Source organism: Haemorhous mexicanus, chromosome 23 (assembly GCF_027477595.1).
Source record: "Haemorhous mexicanus isolate bHaeMex1 chromosome 23, bHaeMex1.pri, whole genome shotgun sequence".
Classification (NCBI taxonomy): Eukaryota; Metazoa; Chordata; class Aves; order Passeriformes; family Fringillidae; genus Haemorhous; species Haemorhous mexicanus.
This window is the reverse complement of record NC_082363.1, coordinates 6,326,233-6,344,827: the sequence shown is the minus strand read 5'-3', so window position 1 is coordinate 6,344,827 and position 18,595 is coordinate 6,326,233. Positions and strand designations below refer to the sequence as shown.

General features: G+C 46.3%; 1 protein-coding gene across 4 annotated transcripts in view; it reads left to right on the top strand.

Annotated features, from left to right (window-relative positions):
* The window catches only part of MIB2 (MIB E3 ubiquitin protein ligase 2), a 54,314-nt gene extending 38,223 nt beyond the window's left edge, over positions 1–16,091 (top strand). For all 4 annotated transcript variants that reach the window (XM_059866924.1, XM_059866923.1, XM_059866925.1 and 1 more), the window contains 9 exons: positions 1,358–1,506; positions 2,147–2,303; positions 3,544–3,698; positions 4,130–4,256; positions 5,537–5,767; positions 7,244–7,422; positions 8,305–8,489; positions 10,538–10,603; positions 12,325–16,091. In XM_059866924.1, coding sequence (XP_059722907.1) covers positions 1,358–1,506; positions 2,147–2,303; positions 3,544–3,698; positions 4,130–4,256; positions 5,537–5,767; positions 7,244–7,422; positions 8,305–8,489; positions 10,538–10,603; positions 12,325–12,566 — 1,491 coding nt within the window. In that variant the 3' untranslated portion in view covers positions 12,567–16,091. The remainder of the gene's footprint in view (positions 1–1,357; positions 1,507–2,146; positions 2,304–3,543; positions 3,699–4,129; positions 4,257–5,536; positions 5,768–7,243; positions 7,423–8,304; positions 8,490–10,537; positions 10,604–12,324) is intronic.
* Positions 16,092–18,595: the final 2,504 nt, after the last annotated feature.

The window sequence follows — 18,595 nt, the reverse complement described above, 5'->3', positions numbered from 1 at the left end:
AGGCAGGGCTTGTGTCTGCCTGTGCCTGTCCTTAGAGGACCTTTTAAATCACATTGTTGGACTCAGGAGGGAGAGGAGCTGCCCAGATCTGGATTTGTCTTATCTCATGTCTGACTGGAGCAGGGAGCTGGGCTGGACTCGGTGCTGGACAATTTCTGTGCTTGCAGAGTGCCAAACTGTCAGGGTCCCATCTCCAAAATCCTCCTGCAGGGAGGGGCTCAGGGTTCAGGAGCAGGAACCACCAAATCTTTCAGTGCTGTGTCCCTGGAAACCACGAGCAACAAAAAGAGGTTTTGTTGGGGTTGTGGTGGTGGGGCTGTGACATTTGTCTGGTATTTATTATACTTCTTTATTTCTGAACTTAAATTGAAGTTTATAAAGAAATTGAAGTTTATAATTAAACTTCTGGGGACGGGAAGGAGACAGATATCTGCAATTCTCAGATTGATCCCAGATAGGAAAGTCCCAAGAGGAAGGAAGCCATAGCAGTTATTTTTATTAGACTTCTATTTCTCCTCTATTATAGATATTAATAAATTAGCTGTTTCTATTAGAGTCTTACAGAGAGATCAGGCTGGATTTGGGGCTGACTCAGAGCAAGCTGGGATTGCTTGGCAGGGTTTTTCCAGCTTATCAGCACTGCCTGCCCTGTGCAGATGGAAGAACAGCAGTGCCCTCTAATTCCTCTCTGCCCAAAGGACTCACCCAGCATTTTGAGCCTGGCCAGGGAAGTGCTGCCTCTCCTGTGCTCTGACTGCTGCAGGGATAAAACCTTGATTATTAACTTGTTCTCCTTGCCAGTCTGCTGAGGTTTTGTGCCTCCTTCTCCTCTCCTTACCCTCCACTGCTTTCGGAAGCTGCTTTGCCTTTTTTTTTTCCCTCTTGTTCTTCAGTGCCTTTAATTCTCCCAAACTCTCACTGCAGCACCTGAGCCCTGAGGGGTCCCCTGCAGCCCCTGCACCCACTGAGGTTCCTGCAGCAGCACAGCCCAGCAGGGACTTGGCACCTCCAGAGCTTTGTGCAAAGCTGATTTGATTTCCTCTCCCATTTTCCTCTCGGGAAGGGAATTGTTGGCAGAGCTGTCAAGGAGCCTTGTGCTCTCAGGCACAGAGAGATTTGGCAGCAGGGCTCTGCAATTACAGAACTCCAGCTCTGCTCTCTCACTTCTCCCCTCTTGACTAAACATGCTGCCCCTTTCCCCTTCCAGAATGTTCTGGGATGAGCTCAGCAGGGAGCTGAGGGCCAGCAGAGCAGCCAGCAGGGCACAGACCCTGTGGGATTTCTGGGCTGCTCCCACCCTGCTCCGGCCACACCACGAGCTCATCCCCGATTCTCTGTGTCTCTGCCCTTCCCAAAGGTGGATGCCAAGAACCAGGGCAGGACTGCCCTGCAGATTGCCTCTTACCAGGGGCACCTGGAGGTGGTGAAGGCCCTGCTGCAGGCACACGCCAGCGTCGACCTGCGCGACGACGAGGGGGACACGGCGCTGCACTACGCAGCCTTTGGGTAGGACACCTCTGGCACACACACATTTCATGAGAAATCTTTTTGTTCTGATTTTTTTTCTTCTTGAGAAGCTGAGAAGCTTCAGCTTCTCCACGTTTTGTTGTTTTAGAATGTGATTTAGAGAATTGTTTACTTAGCATATAAAATTTTTGCTTGATGACTGATGACGGCTGCTTGTGTCGAGGCTGTGAGCAGTCCCAAGATTTTATTATCATTTTTTTTTTTTTGCTAGCTTCTTGATAAAATTTTTTTTTTATTCTTTTAGTATAGTTTTAGTATATAATATATATCATACAATAATCATTCAGCTTTCTGAAATACAGAGTTAGCATTCTCATCTGTTCCCTCGTCCTGCGAGCACCACCACACACCTCCCCTCCTGCTGGCCCTGATAGAAATAAAAATTAAAAAAAAAAAAATAATAATCCCAACCATACCAAAACAAACAAAAACCCCCAAACAAAACAACAACAACAAGAAAAAAAAAAAACTAAAAAAACCCTCCCAAAACAACCGCAGTTATTTTAACTCAAAGAGGAAGCGGGGTGGGGCAGAGAGGATACAAAATCTGATTTCTGTTGCAAAGAGAAAGAATTGACTGGAATGACTAAATCTGTTTTTTTTCCTTGCTTTAACCCAGAAACCAAGCAGAGGTTGCCCGTGTGCTGCTGGCCAAGGGGGCCAGTGCAGACCTGCTGAACAATGCCAAGTGCACTGCGCTGTTCGTCGCTGTCAGCCAGGGCTTCACCGAGGTGGTGAGAGCCCTCTGTGAGCTCAGCTGTGATGTCAACCTCCCAGTAAGTTTGGGATTACTGCAGCAATTTGGGCCAGGGGGATTTTTGGGGTATTTTTTGAGGTGGGGAGGTGCTTCTTTGTGAGAAAAGTTTGATTTACAGCCTCGAAAGAAGCTTTGATGAATTAAAAATACAACACACGGACATGAAACAGAAAAATCATCTGTTTCATCAATCTGTTTCTATAGTTGTAAGTAAGAATGTATCAAGAAGCTGTGTTGATAAAATAGTGAAGAGTTTATAATGTAAAAGTGGAGTTATATAAAATAAGCTAAGAATTTAGAAGTTATAATAGAAACACATATAGACATGAGACAGAATAAAATAAAATAAAATATCCACAGTGCAACAAAATCAAGTAAAGGCAATAAGTTAGAAAAGCAAAATAAACCTTCTAACAACTATTTTGATCTATTTTAGTCTATTTTAATTTAATAGATATTAGATTAAAATGATATATTTATAAAAATAAATATGTTACATTTATAAAAATTATAAATTTTAAATTCATAAATTATAACAAAGAATTTGCTATAAGATAATTTATAATTATCTTATATATATCTTATCTATATAATTCTTTAATAATTATCTTGTATATATATCTTATCTATATAACTCTTTAATAATTATCTTATATAGATATCTTATATATATAACTCTTTAATAATTATATATTTATATCTTATATATATAACTCTTAAGCTATAGCCAACTGCTTACTCCTTTAAAATCTCACAACCTCTGAGATTAATGTTTATCTAAAAAATAAATCACTCTCAGCCCAAAAATAGTCCCATCCCTTCATTTTTAACAACAATAATAATACTTCTTTGTGTCTCACACCATCTGTGGCTTTGTAGGATTCAAAGTTTGCCCTCTGAGGAGGCACTGGGAAATATTCCTGAATTTCAGTAACTTGAAATTCCAGCTTTGAGTCTGCCCCTTTTCATCTCATCAGCATTTTCTGCTCTTCCAGAGGCAGCTGAGCTGCTGCTCCTGGTGTTGTGGCCACACTCCTGTTCCCAAAACCAAGATTTTTACCATTTTTAAGGCAGGCAGTGATGGTGCCTTGGACCCATTTTTAGGCTTAATTGGTTTTATTGTGTATTATTTATTGATGTTGTATTGATTGTGTGCTGGGCCATCCCTCAGAGCTGCTCAGGAGTCCCAGCAGCTCCCAGGGGGTTCCTTGGGCTTTCTGGGGTTGGTCACCTGGCTCTGCTCTGCTCTCCATGTGTAGGATTCCCAGGGAGACACCCCCCTGCACTATGCCATCACCCTGGACTACAAAGTGGTGATTGAGATTCTCACTGAGGTTCCCAACATCGATTTCACCCTCCAGAACTGTCAAGGCTTCAACCTGCTCCACTATGCTGCCCTGAAGGGCAACAAGCTGTAAGGGACCTTTCCTTTTTTCCCATTCTTGTGCCTTTTGCTGGTGTTGGTTTGTGCTGCCTGGCTGAGGAGGTGGCAGATGTGGTGCTGGGTAGTTGGTTGGACATTTTTTGGGTTGGATAGGCTCCTTCAGACCTTCACAGGAAACTCCTGCCTGCTTTCCCCATCCCATCTTCCTCATGCTTCCCTGGGCTGGGAAATCTCTGTTTCTGTTCAGTCTCAGATGTTTGGGTCTTAGTAAATCCTGGGAGCCTCTGGAACTCTTCCAAAGATAAATCTCCTCATTATTTTCAAAGCAATGTGGCTTTCCCCTACTTTATTATATAATAACTGAGGGGTTTTGTTGTATTCTTGTAATTGTGGGTTTGAGGGACTGCTCTTCATTGCAGAAATTCATTCTTCCCTCTTCAATAACCTCTCCAACTCTGCAGAGCCATAAAGAAGATTCTGGCCAGGGCTCGGCAGCTGGTGGACTCCAAAAAGGAAGATGGATTCACTGCCCTGCACCTTGCTGCTCTCAACAACCACATGGAAGTGGCTGAAATTCTCATCAAAGAGGTAAGAAAGATCTCAAAACCAAAATCAAGAAGAGGTTTGTCCAGCCCCTCTCAGTTGTCCCATCTCTGGGTCAGGAAATGTGTTATTGTCTGAGAAATTGGTGTTTCTGTGAGGAGCAGAGAACTCAGCTGAGCTCAGCAGAGGTGCAGAGGGGTTTGGGAGCTGCCAGGCCCCACACCCTGAGCTCTGCAGCCCAGCTCTGCAGCCCCATCTCCCCTGCTGCAATTCCTGCTTTTCCACCTCCCCTGGTACAATTCCTGCTTTCCCACCTACCCTGGTGCAATTCCTGCTTTCCCAGGGTCCCACCAGGGGTCATTTTACATTATTGACTTTAAATCATCTCCAGCATGGTATAACTAAAACTGATAGGCCAAAAAACCACTTAATTAGGAAATAGTTAACTCCTGATTGTGCTGAGTGAATTATAACATCTGCACTGTCTCACCCTTCACATGAGACTGGAAATGGAATAAAAGTTTTTCAAACCCCTCTCAGTTGCCCCATCCCTGGGTCAGAAAAGGGTTTTATTGTCTGACAAATTAGTGTGAGGAGCAGACAGCTTGGCTAAACTGTCCAGCAGAGGTGCAGTGGGGTTTGGGAGCTGCCAGGCCCCACACCCTGAGCTCTGCAGCCCCATCTCCCCTGGTGCAATCCCTGCTTTTCCACCTCCCCTGCTGCAATTCCTGCCCCATCTCCCCTGCTGCAATTCCTGCCTTTCCCACCTCCCCTGGTGCAATTCCTGCCTTCCCACCTCCCCTGGTGCAATCCCTGCCCCATCTCCCCTGGTGCAATCCCTGCCTTTCCCCTCCCCTGGTGCAATTCCTGCCTTCCCACCTCCCCTGGTGCAATCCCTGCCCCATCTCCCCTGGTGCAATCCCTGCCTTTCCCCTCCCCTGGTGCAATCCCTGCCTTTCCCCTCCCCTGGTGCAATTCCTGCCTTTCCCCTCCCCTGGTGCAATGCCTGCCTTTCCCCTCCCCTGCTGCAATGCCTGCCTTTCCCCTCCCCTGCTGCAATTCCTGCCTTTCCCCTCCCCTGGTGCAATTCCTGCCTTTCCCCTCCCCTGCTGCAATGCCTGCCTTTCCCCTCCCCTGCTGCAATGCCTGCCTTTCCCCTCCCCTGCTGCAATTCCTGCCTTTCCCCTCCCCTGCTGCAATGCCTGCCTTTCCCCTCCCCTGGTGCAATTCCTGCCTTTCCCCTCCCCTGCTGCAATTCCTGCCTTTCCCCTCCCCTGGTGCAATGCCTGCCTTTCCCCTCCCCTGGTGCAGTGCCTGCCTTGCAGGGTCGCTGCGATGTCAACGTGAAGAACAGCAGGAAGCAGAGCCCGCTGCAGCTGGCCGTGATCCAGGGCCACGTGGGCATGGTGCAGCTGCTGGTGAGGCGTGGCAGCGACGTCAACGCCGAGGATGAGGATGGGGACACCGCCATGCACATGGCCCTGGAGCGCCAGCAGCTCATGGCCCTGGCCCTGGAGAAGAGGGATGGGGAGATGGGAGCCACCCTCCTGGCCAAGGTGAGCTGAGCCCCAGCAGGACACACACAGAGGGTGCTGGGGGGGATTTTTGTGTGATTTTTGTGTGGTATATTTTATATATAGAATATATATATATTTATATATTTTATTTATACATAAATATAAATATTAAAATACATATTTGATGTTATATTTTAATATATTGCTGATATCTATTCTATTCTATTAATTATATTATATTATATTACATTACATTACATTACATTATATTATATAATATAATATTATATAATATAATATTATATTATATTATATTATATTATATTATATTATATTATATTATATTATATTATATTATATTATATTATATTATATTATATTATATTATATTATATTATATTATATTATATTATATTATATTATATTATATTATATTATATTATATTATATTATATTATATTATATTGTTACAGTTTCTTACAGTATATTCCATTATATTATACTATACTATATTATATTATACTATATTGTACTATTGTTATTATATTGTATTGTATTATATAATATATATTACATTATATATGTTATTCTATGTTAATTATATAATATGTTATTATATGTTAATTATTTTATGTTTATTATTAAATTTAATAATATTTTATTTTTATTATTTTATTTTTATTCTTATTTAATTTATTGTTGTTATGATTTTATTTTATTTTATTATTTTATTATTTACTATTATGAATTTACTATTATGATATTATTATTATTATCATCATCATCATCATCATCATCATCATTAATTACTGTTATATTTGAAATTATTAGAATGAGTGCTGCCACCCATTGCTCTTTTTTACCTGTTGGTGCCTGGAATATCCCAGTGCCTTTCCCTTCCATCCTGCTCCTGCCAAACCCCCAGGAGATGATGGCTCAAGGGCTGGGCCAAAGCCCTGCAAGCCCCAAAGAGGGCTCTGTGCCTGCCCCTCCCAGTATTAATTACAGTATTAATTACAGTATTAATTACAGTATTGTTTACAGTAACACCATCTCTGAGTGCTGCAGATTCCTTCCCATCTAATTTTACTTGCCCTGACTGCCTCACGCTGGCTGTTGAAGTCAGTGGAATGTGTGACTCGACTTTGAATTATTTGGGATCATCACAAACGTCAAAATGTGGCTCTTGAACTTGGCTGTCGCTCAGGGCCCTGCAGCAGCAGCTGCTCAGAGCTCTGTGGGGCCTCCAGCTTCCTCCTTTCAGGAAATTACTGCCCATTTCTCTGGTTTGTGGGGATCAGCACCAGGTGGGGCCACTCTGAGCCACTCCTGGCCCTGCAGTGTCAAATTTGAATCCATTTTTTACATAAAGAATCTCTGTGTGCTTTCAAAAAGTTGCACTTTTAAGTGCAAGGTTTAAGACTTTATTTGGGTTTTGATGCAAATCAGAGCAGAGGATCAGAAGTATATATTAGAAGAATGTAATTCAGAGTGGTTTTCCTCAATTTCTTTTAGCTGCAGGCTTCTGGCTTCCTGGGAAATGTGGAGCTGAACGTTGGGACTGCCATTGCCTGCTACTTAGCACAAGAAGGAGCAGACATTAATTATGCAAATCATCGGGGAAAGTCTCCTTTGGACCTCGTCACAGATGGAAGGATTGTCCAGATCATCAAAGACTTCTCACAGAAATTCAGGTGAGCTTCAGGAAACCCTTGGAAACCAGAGCTTCCCCCAGCCCTGGTGTCTCTGCAGCTGCTGCAGGAGGGATGGAGAAACTCTGTGACCCCCTAGAGCTGCTCAAAGAGGGATGGAGAATCTCTGAGACCCCCTAGAGCTGCTGCTTGAGGGATGGAGAATCTCTGAGACCCTCTAGAGCTGCTGCAGGAGGGATGGAGAATCTCTGAGACCCCCCTAGAGCTGCTGCAGGAGGGATGGAGAATCTCTGAGACCTCTGCAGGAGGGATGGAGAATCTCTGAGACCCCCCCTAGAGCTGCTGCAGGAGGGATGGAGAATCTCTGAGACCTCTGCAGCTGCTCCAGGAGGGATGGAAAATCTCTTGAGACCCTCTAGAGATGTTCAAAGAGGGATGGAGAATCTCTGAGACCTCTGCAGCTGCTCCAGGAGGGATGGAAAATCTCTTGAGACCCTCTAGAGATGTTCAAAGAGGGATGGAGAATCTCTGAGACCCCCTAGAGCTGCTCCAAGAGGGATGGAGAATCTCTGAGAGCTCTGCAGCTTCTGCAGGGGAAATGGATTTGTAGAAAATTCTTAAAATTTAAGAGAAAGTTCACATAGTATGCATCCATATGTAAATTTTGAGGTAAGAAATGTTGGTTTAGAAATGTTACAGAATAGAAAAGAGAATTGTGGAGAGAGAAACTGAATTAGAAACAAGTTTTAAAGGATAACTTTACAAAAAAAAAGATTTAATACTTTAGAGAAATAGACCTATGAAAAATGAAATAAAAATTTTTTCAATGCCTTTTAGTTACCCTATCTCTGAGTCAGAAAAAGGCTTAATCTGACATTGTGCACTGCTGGAGGAGCTTGTGGCTCACATTTCTGCCATTTGCAGGGATCAGCAGGTTTCCTCTGAGAGCTCCCCCATCACCTGCAGCCTTCGCCGCGTGCACACCACGCCCAACACCATGACCAACCTCAGCGTGTCCAGCCTGGCAGTGCCCTCAGAGTGCCTGGTCTGCTCAGAGCTGGCCTTGCTCATCCATTTCTTCCCATGCCAGCACAGTATTGTGTGTGAAGGTGAGTCCACGCTGATTTTTTATTTCATGGTTTTCTTCCCAGCCTGTCAGGAGTGCAGCCCTGCTCAGACCAAGAGGTTTTGTGCTGTTTGTGTCCTGAAGCAACCTGTCTTGGTTTGGAAGGACAGGTGCCTGCTGAAGAAGGCAGGAGCCTCCCCTGAAATGGAGGATGCAAACCCTCCCCACCCCTCTGAATTGCTATGAATTTTAAATTAAGGGGCTCTCAGGCAAAAAATATGGGAGCAGGAAATAACAGTTCTTTAATAGGGAAGGGAAAAAAATAAAAGGATAAAATAAACAATGCAATACTCTAGAACAGCACTGACAGAGTCAGAACTCACCCTGACACCCTGTTGGTAGCAGTCCAGTTGGAAAAGTGGCTGCAGCCCTCCTGAAGTGTCAGGTGTGGTTCTGTTGGAGCAGGGGGGTCCTGTAGAAAAGGGTGTAATCTTCCTCCCCAGATCCGTGGAAGTAGAAGCAGCTGCTGTTCCTCTGGGGAATCCAGTGGAGAAAAGCTGTGCTGGGGTGTCAGAATCCCCAGATTCTATCCAGTTAGGAATGCTTGGCTCCTCCCTCTGGGCAGAGCTGTGTGGTGTTCCAGAATCCCCAGATTCTATCCAGGTAGGAATGCTTGGCTCCTCCCTCTGGGCAGAGCTGTGTGGTGTTCCAGAATCCCCAGATTCTATCCAGGTAGGAATGCTTGGCTCCTCCCTCTGGGCAGAGCTGTGTGGTGTTCCAGAATCCCCAGATTCTATCCAGTTAGGAATGCTTGGCTCCTCCCTCTGGGCAGAGCTGTGTGGTGTTCCAGAATCCTCAGATTCTATCCAGTTAGGAATGCCTGGCTCCTCCCTCTGGGCAGAGCTGTGTGGGATTCCAGAATCTCAGATTATATCCAGGTAGGAATGCTTGGCTCCTCCCTCTGGGTAGAGCTGTGTGGTATTCCAGAATTTCAGATTCTATCCAGGTAGGAATGCTTGGCTCCTCCCTCTGGGCAGAGCTGTGTGGGATTCCAGAATCTCAGATTATATCCAGTTAGGAATGCCTGGCTCCTCTGGGCAGAGCTGTGTGGTGTTCAGAATCCCCAGATTCTATCCAGGTAGGAATGCTTGGCTCCTCCCTCTGGGCAGAACTGTGTGGTGTTCAGAATCCCCAGATTATATCCTGGTAGGAATGCTTGGCTCCTCCCTCTGGGCAGAGCTGTGTGGGATTCCAGAATCTCAGATTATATCCAGGTAGGAATGCTTGGCTCCTCCCTCTGGGCAGAGCTGTGTGGTGTTCCAGAATCCCCAGATTCTATCCAGGTAGGAATGCTTGGATCCTCCCTCTGGGCTCACATCCAGTGGGATGTTCTAGTTCTTATCAGCCATGCAGTGACACTCAATAGCTGTTATCAGCAGGTGTCCCCTGCCAGGGAGGGGTGATTGTGATCCCTCAGGGAGAGAGATGAGGGGAATTGCCCTCTGGCACCAGACAGTGCCCTACAGATGGTGATAGAACACATCAGTCTGGAGCACAGCCCCAGCTGATTTCAGCATCTCAGCAGCCAAAGTTATCTCTGAAAAACACAGAATGTTTTGCCCACCTGCTGCTTGGGACTCCAGGGGAATTCAGAGGGAAAGCCAGCTCTGGCTGGCAGTGCTTTATCCCCCAGAAACCTCCTGAGCAGGATTTCCCTCTCCTCTGCCTCTCCTGACTCCTCATTGCTCAGGGTTTCAGCTGATTTCAGGGCAGCCTGCTCAGACTTGTCAGCAAGTTCATCTCACAAGGCACAGAGTGAGGGAGTTTGCTCAGAACTCTGTGCCAGAGCTTCATCCTCCTCCCCCAGAGCTGCAGCAGCTCCAGGGGCTAAGGGCAGGGAGGATTTAAAGCTGTTGTGTTTGCTGCTGACCTGGGAGAGATGAAATAAAAGAGAGGCAGAGCTCAGAGAGCAGGTCCTGACCTCGTTCCATGCAGGAACAATCCCTCAGTCACCCAGGGGGGCCTCAGGTTGTTCAAATCTCATCTTCTTGAGTCTGTTGTGGGTTTCATTGTCATCTCTCCTCGTGGCAGAATGCTCCAGGAGGATGAAGAAGTGCATCAAATGTCAAGTGACAATAACCAAAAAGCTGAAACAAGGTATGTCCTGGCTGTCCTGCTGCTCAGGGCTGTGGGGAGGGTCCTGAGGGGCAGCAGTGATTTTCAGTCAAATAAGAGTTCATTTATTTTGGCTTTGTGTGTGTGTGTGTGCGTGTGCCTGTTGCATTATCCACCTTTAAAAATGAAAAAATAAATGGATTTTAATAGGTTTTCTCAGGTGTCCTAAGCCAAGCTCAAGCTGCTTAGGACAGGACATTTAAGAGAGCTTTACCTGGGCCTGGCTTATTTTGTGCATTGAAAGCAGTCAGGTTTCACACAGGGGTGGTTCAACAGTGAAAATTCATGAGGGAGAGAAAATCCCACCTTGAGCAAGCCCTGCTTCTCCCCTGGCTGAGAAATCAGTGAGCCAGCTGTGAAATCTCAGAGCTGGGGTATTTCAGTAAAGGTTTCAAGAGGTGGAAAATCTTTTAAAGCAATGTGGAACTGTGTGGAGCGTGTGGTGGTTGTGGGAATATTGATTATTTATAACCCTTTGGTCTATTCAGGAAGTTTTTCAGCCCAGCTTTATCTCCTGCCCACGTTTCCAGTGTCAGGTGAGCTGTGGTGGCAGCAGGGCAGCAGCAGGGTTTGCCTTTGCCACGGGCTTGATCCAAGTTGCCACTGAAGCCTTTCCCAGAGTGGTTCTGAGGGCTGAGATCACTCTCAGGGCACGTGAGGATTTAATTGCACGTCCTGCTGCTCGTGACTGAGCACTGAGGGCTTTTTTAGGAGTCAGCCTTGTGACTTGATGCCTGGAAAACAAGCAGGAATCAGTCCCATGGCATTGGACATGCACAGCTGGCAGAGCCAGAGCTCCTCTTTGCAACTCCATCGTGCCAAAAATACCACTTTGACCTGAGAGTGGACAGGAGCATTTGTCTTTGCTGCAGCCTGGCAGCAAAATAATGATGGGAATTCCTAAGAGGCAAATTTCCAGTGGAGGAGGAACATCAACACCAGCAGGATTTCCCTGGCACTGATGTCTTCAGTGCTTGCCTTTGACAAACTCCCTGTCCCCAAGGACTGGGCTGGAAATCCCTTCTTGCAGCACTGATGTGCAGCTAATTCCAGAATTAGGGATGGGACATGTGTAGGGAAGTGAATCAGTAAATGACAGTGTGAATCAGTGATTCAGGAGCAGAAAATGAGCAGTGAGAGCTGCACTGAGAATATTTACCCCAACTCCAGTTATCCAGGATTTGGGATTCTTTCACTTCACCGAGCCAACCAAATGACTCTGATTTATGTAAAACTCTTCACTGATGTAAATGGAAACTGCTGCATTTGTGTAAAACTCACCACAGGTGTTCAGGTGGTTTGTTCTGCTTTGACCATGTGTGTCCTGAAAGACACAGGCACATTTTTCAGACATTTCTTAGGCAGAAGTTGGAGTCCCAAGTCTGACCAGGAGCTGAGAGAACACAGTGAGGATCCCTGGAAGGATTCCTGGATTAGTGGGGCAGAACATCACAACCAACTTTGAAGTGAGCAGCATATTCCAGAGCACCCAGGCAGGAATCTCAGACAGGATTTTAACAAAGCCCAAACCACCAAACCATCCCAAACACACCCAAACCACTGAGTGAGTAAAAAGTAAAGCATCACCCCGAGGATTTTTGTTTGATCCCTGGCTGAGTGCAGAGTGCAGAGTGAGTGGGATGCTGCTGGGAGGGGCAGAGGGGGAGGTTAATGAGTTAATTAAAGCTGAGCTCTGCCCACAGACAGCACGGAGGTGGAGTGCAGCCCCAGCTCGGAGTGCACGGAGCAGAGGAAGCTGATGGAGGAGCTGCAGAGCCGCTACCGGCAGATGGAGGAGAGGATCACCTGCCCCATCTGCATCGACGACCAGATCAAGCTGGTGTTCCAGTGTGGGCACGGCTCCTGCCCGGACTGCAGCACGGCGCTGACCGTGTGCCCCATCTGCCGCCAGGCCATCCGCGAGAGGATCCACATCTTCGTCTGAGGAGCATCCTGCTCCACCCCCCATCTGTCCAGGAGAGGATCCACATCTTTGTCTGAGGAGCATCCTGCTCCATACCCATCCAGGGGAGGATCCACATCTTCGTCTGAGGAGCATCCTGCTCCACCCCCATCTGTCCAGGAGAGGATCCACATCTTCGTCTGAGGAGCATCCTGCTCCATACCCATCCAGGGGAGGATCCACATCTTCGTCTGAGGAGCATCCTGCTCCATACCCATCTGTCCAGGAGAGGATCCACATCTTCGTCTGAGGAGCATCCTGCTCCATACCCATCCAGGGGAGGATCCACATCTTCGTCTGAGGAGCATCCTGCTCCACCCCCATCTGTCCAGGAGAGGATCCACATCTTCGTCTGAGGAGCATCCTGCTCCATACCCATCCAGGGGAGGATCCACATCTTCGTCTGAGGAGCATCCTGCTCCATACCCATCCAGGAGAGGATCCACATCTTCATCTGAGGAGGATCCTGCTCCACCCCCATCTGTCCAGGAGAGGATCCACATCTTCGTCTGAGGAGCATCCTGCTCCACACCCCATCCATGAGAGGATCCACATCTTCATCTGAGGAGCATCCTGCTCCACATCTTCGTCTGAGGAGCATCCTGCTCCACCCCCATCCAGGGGAGGATCCACAGCTTCATCTGAGGAGGATCCTGCTCCATCCCCCTCCATGAGAGGATCCACATCTTTGTCTGAGGAGGATCCTGCTCCACATCTTTGTCTGAGGAGGATCCTGCTCCACATCTTTGTCTGAGGAGGATCCTGCTCCACCCCCATCTGTCCAGGAGAGGATCCACATCTTCGTCTGAGGAGCATCCTGCTCCACACCCCATCCAGGGGAGGATCCACATCTTTGTCTGAGGAGCATCCTGCTCCACATCTTCGTCTGAGGAGCATCCTGCTCCATACCCATCTGTCCAGGAGAGGATCCACATCTTTGTCTGAGGAGCATCCTGCTCCACCCCCATCTGTCCAGGAGAGGATCCACATCTTCGTCTGAGGAGCATCCTGCTCCACCCCCATCTGTCCAGGAGAGGATCCACATCTTCGTCTGAGGAGCATCCTGCTCCACCCCCATCTGTCCAGGAGAGGATCCACATCTTCGTCTGAGGAGCATCCTGCTCCATACCCATCCAGGGGAGGATCCACATCTTCGTCTGAGGAGCATCCTGCTCCATACCCATCTGTCCAGGAGAGGATCCACATCTTCGTCTGAGGAGCATCCTGCTCCATACCCATCCAGGGGAGGATCCACATCTTCGTCTGAGGAGCATCCTGCTCCATACCCATCTGTCCAGGAGAGGATCCACATCTTCGTCTGAGGAGCATCCTGCTCCACACCCATCTGTCCAGGAGAGGATCCACATCTTTGTCTGAGGAGCATCCTGCTCCACCCCCCATCCAGGGGAGGATCCACATCTTCGTCTGAGGAGCATCCTGCTCCACCCCCCATCCAGGGGAGGATCCACATCTTTGTCTGAGGAGCATCCTGCTCCACCCCCATCTGTCCAGGAGAGGATCCACATCTTTGTCTGAGGAGCATCCTGCTCCACCCCCATCTGTCCAGGAGAGGATCCACATCTTTGTCTGAGGAGCATCCTGCTCCACCCCCATCTGTCCAGGAGAGGATCCACATCTTTGTCTGAGGAGGATCCTGCTCCACATCTTTGTCTGAGGAGCATCCTGCTCCACCCCCATCTGTCCAGGAGAGGATCCACATCTTTGTCTGAGGAGGATCCTGCTCCACATCTTTGTCTGAGGAGGATCCTGCTCCACCCCCATCTGTCCAGGAGAGGATCCACATCTTCGTCTGAGGATGCTGCTCCTCCCTGTGCCCCATCTGCCTCCAGGCTGCCCGGGGGAGGATCCTCATCTTTGTCTGAGGAGGATCCTGCTCCACCCCCATCCAGGGGAGGATCCTCATCTTCCTCTGAGGATGCTGCTCCTCTCTGGCCCTGACTCTGTGCCCCATCTGCCCGGGAGAGGATCCACATCTTTGTCTGAGGGTGCTGCTCCACCCCCATCTGCCTCCAAGCTGCCCGGGAGAGGATCCACATCTTCCTGGGAGAGGATCCTCATCTTCCTCTGTGGATGCTGCTCCTCCCTGTGCCCCATCTGCCTCCAGGCTGTCTGAGGGAGGATCCAGATCTTCCCAGGAAAGGATCCTCATCTTCCTCTGTGGATGCTGCTCCTCCCTGTGCCCATCCGCCCCGGACAGGATCCACATCTTCATCCGAGGATCTGCCCCGGCCCCAGCCCTGCCTGCTTCCTCCCTCTGCAGGGGTTTGGCTCCCTGGGAAAAGGAGGGAAGCACAGGAGGGATGTGCCAGAGGACGAGGAGGAGGAGGAGGAGGAGGAGGAGTCCCCTCTGGGGTGTCCCAGGGAAGGGACAGCCCCTCCCTCAGCTGTGCTGCTCATCCACCGCCAGCACCTGACTGAGCACACTGCAGAGCTGGGCTGAGCTGATCCTGGGGTGTCCCAGAGCTGATCCTGGGGTGTCCCAGAGCTGATCCTGGGGTGTCCCAGAGCTGAGCTGAACTGATCCTGGGATGCTCCAGAACTGATCGTGGGGCGTCCCAGAACTGAGCTGAACAGATCCTGGGGTGTCCCAGAGCTGATCCTGGGGTGCTCCAGAGCTGAACAGATCCCTGGAATGTTCCAGGGCAGAACTGAACAGATCCTGAGATGTTCCAGAACTGAACAGATCCTGGGGTGTCCCAGAGCTGATCCTGGGGTGTCCCAGAGCTGAACAGATCCCTGGAATGTTCCAGGGCAGAACTGAACAGATCCTGAGATGTTCCAGAACTGAACAGATCCTGGGGTGCTCCAGAGCTGCGCAGACCCTGGAATGTTCCAGAGGCACCCAGGAGTGCTCCCAGCTCCCCTCAGCTCCCGAGGGGGTCCCTGGGACCAGCTGGGACAGGGACAGGGAGGGGATGTCCCCAGAGCCCCCTGTGCAGCAGAGCTGGAGCCAGGAGTCCTGCAGACAGAGCGTGTGCCTTAGAGAACAAGTAGTGAACATTGACTGGAGAAAACCTGTTACAACAAATATTTCTGACCTCTAAGTGACACTCTTTTTCTTTTTCTTCTTCTTCTTCTTCTTCTTCTTCTTCTTCTTCTTCTTCTTCTTCTTCTTCTTCTTCTTCTTCTTCTTCTTCTTCTTCTTCTTCTTCTTCTTCTTCTTCTTCTTCTTCTCCTTCTTCTCCTTCTCCTTCTTCTCCTTCTTCTTCTTCTTCTTTTCTTCCATATTTTATTTTATTTTATTTTATTTTATTTTATTTTATTTTATTTTATTTTTGGCAGAGCCGTGTGTTCAGAGACTCCTGAGCTTTCTCTCCATCATGCCAAAGGCAGGTGTTCAATGCTCCAATCGAAGTGGAAAGAAAATAAATAGTAATAATTAAGATACGAGGGGGAGGAAAAAAAAAAAGGGATTTCGTTTTTGTTTCTTTGTTTTGCAGCAAAACTTAATAAAATAAATATATCTATTTTCCTGAGCATTAAAAATGAATGTACAAACAGTGGCTGTGTGAAGAATTCTCACCCACCCAGTCATGCTGTAAAGTGAATTTTGCTGTGGCTGTCTGTCTGTCTGTCTGTCTGGGCTCTGTGCTGCAGTGCTGCCCAAACCTCCTGTTTGTTACACCAGAACAACCCAAAAATCCCAGTGTTCCTCCCCTCCCTTTGTGCCTTGCCAAGAGGTGGAAAAATCTTTTGGAGCAGTGGATGGTGGTGGGAATATTGATTCTTTATAACCTGGGGTTGGTTCAGGGAGGGATTCCAGCAGTTCTTGACTTCTAGAGATGATATTTATCCAGATATTCGAGTTTGTGACAGCTTCAAGAGATTTTAGTTTTAATCTGTGAAAATGGGTCACGTTTAACCTAAATTCTTTGGGTCAGATTTAACCTAAAATGGGGCAGATTTAACCCATTCTTTGGGTCAGGTTTAACCTAAAATGGGGCAGATTTAACCTAAATTATTTGGATCAGGTTTGACCTAAAATGGGTCAGATTTAACCTAAAATGGGTCAGGTTTAACCCAAATTATTTGGGTCAGGTTTAACCTAAAATGGGGCAGATTTAACCTAAATTCTTTGGGTCAGGTTTAACCTAAAATGGGTCAGGTTTAACCTAAATTATTTGGGTCAGGTTTAACCTAAAATGAGTCAGATTTAACCTAAAATGAGTCAGATTTAACCTAAATTATTTGGGTCAGGTTTAACCTATAATGGGTCTGGTTTAACCTAAAATGGGTCAGATTTAACCTAAATTATTTGGGTCAGGTTTAACCTATAATGGGTCAGGTTTAACCTAAAATGAGTCAGATTTAACCTAAAATGAGTCAGATTTAACCCCTAAATTATTTGGGTCAGGTTTAACCTGAGTCCGATTTAACCTAAAATGGGTCAGATTTAACCTAAATTATTTGGGTCAGGTTTAAGTTAAAATGAGTCAGATTTAACCTAAAATGGGTCAGATTTAACCTAAATTATTTGGGTCAGGTTTAACCTAAAATGGGTCAGGTTTAACCTAAATTATTTGGGTCAGGTTTAACCTAAAATGGGTCAGGTTTAACCTAAATTATTTGGGTCAAGTTTAACCTAAAATGGGTCAGATTTAACCTAAAATGGGTCACATTTAACCTAAATTATTTGGGTCAAGTTTAACCTAAAATGGGTCAGATTTAACCTAAAATGGGTCACATTTAACCTAAATTATTTGGGTCAGGTTTAACCTAAAATGGGTCAAGTTTAACCTAAAATGGGTCAGATTTAACCCCTAAATTTTTTATTTGGCTCCTACTTAACACCCCAATAACCTAAAGCTGAATTTCAGAATCACCTTTGGTGTAAAATCAGAGGAGCAGATTCTCAGTATTTCCTAGAAATCCAAACCGACAGAAATCCCATTGGAATCATCCAGAAATTCCCCCAAAATCTTTGCTGGTTTTTGGATTTCTTGGTTTTTTTTTTTTTTTAATTTCTTGTTGGTTTTTGGATTTTTTTTGCTTTTTAGATTTCCTGTTGTTTTTTTTATTTCTTGCTGGTTTTTGGATTTCTTGCTGTTTTTTTTTTTTTTTGGATTTCTTGTTGGTTTTTAAATTTCTTGCCGTTTTCTTCATTTCTTGCTGGTTTTTTGGATTTTTTTCTGCTTTTTGGATTTCCTGTTGGTTTTTTGATTTCCTGCTGGTTTTTGGTCCTTTATGACCCCACTGATCTGTGCTGCTCCCAGGATTTCAAGAGGATTGGTCCACCCACAAATGAATTATTAATATTCAATTAATTATAACCCTTAAATTAAAATACTATATTAAAATTGCTTATAATATTAAAATTGCTTGTAATATTAAAATTCCAGTGCATTAATTATAATGTAAAATTATGTTAATTATAATAATATAAATAATTTTAAAATAATAATTTATTTTCTTTTCCCCCCAAGTTGAGGGTTGGTTTTATTTTTTCCCCCCAGGTTGGGTTGTTGATTTATTTTCTTTTCCCCCAAAACTGAGGGTTAGTTTTATTTTTTTCCCCCCAAGTTGGGTTGTTGATTTATTTTCTTTTCCCCCCAACTTGAGAGTTGTTGATTTATTTTCTTTCCCCCCAAGCTGGGTTGTTGTTTTATTTTTTCCCCCCAAACTGGGAGTTGTTGATTTATTTTCTTTCCCCCCAAGCTGTGTGTGTGGTGGTGATGGCAATATTGATTATTTATAACCCTGTGGTTATTCAGAAATTACTTCCCCAGTTCTCGACTTCTGGAGATGATATTTATCCAGATATTCACTCGAGTTTGTTACAGTTTCAGCAGATTTATTTGTTTTTAATCTGTGAAAGTGGGAGAGAGGCTTCCAGGTGAAGTTGGGAGCTGAAGGATGGAATCTGTGCGTGGTTTTTAAATGAAATTTTCCTGATTCCTGATCCCTGTGCCCAGAGGGAGCTGCTCCCTGCTAAACCCCATCCCTGCAGGTGAAATCCTCCCCCTCAGATTTTGGGTCCTTCTCCTTTCCCC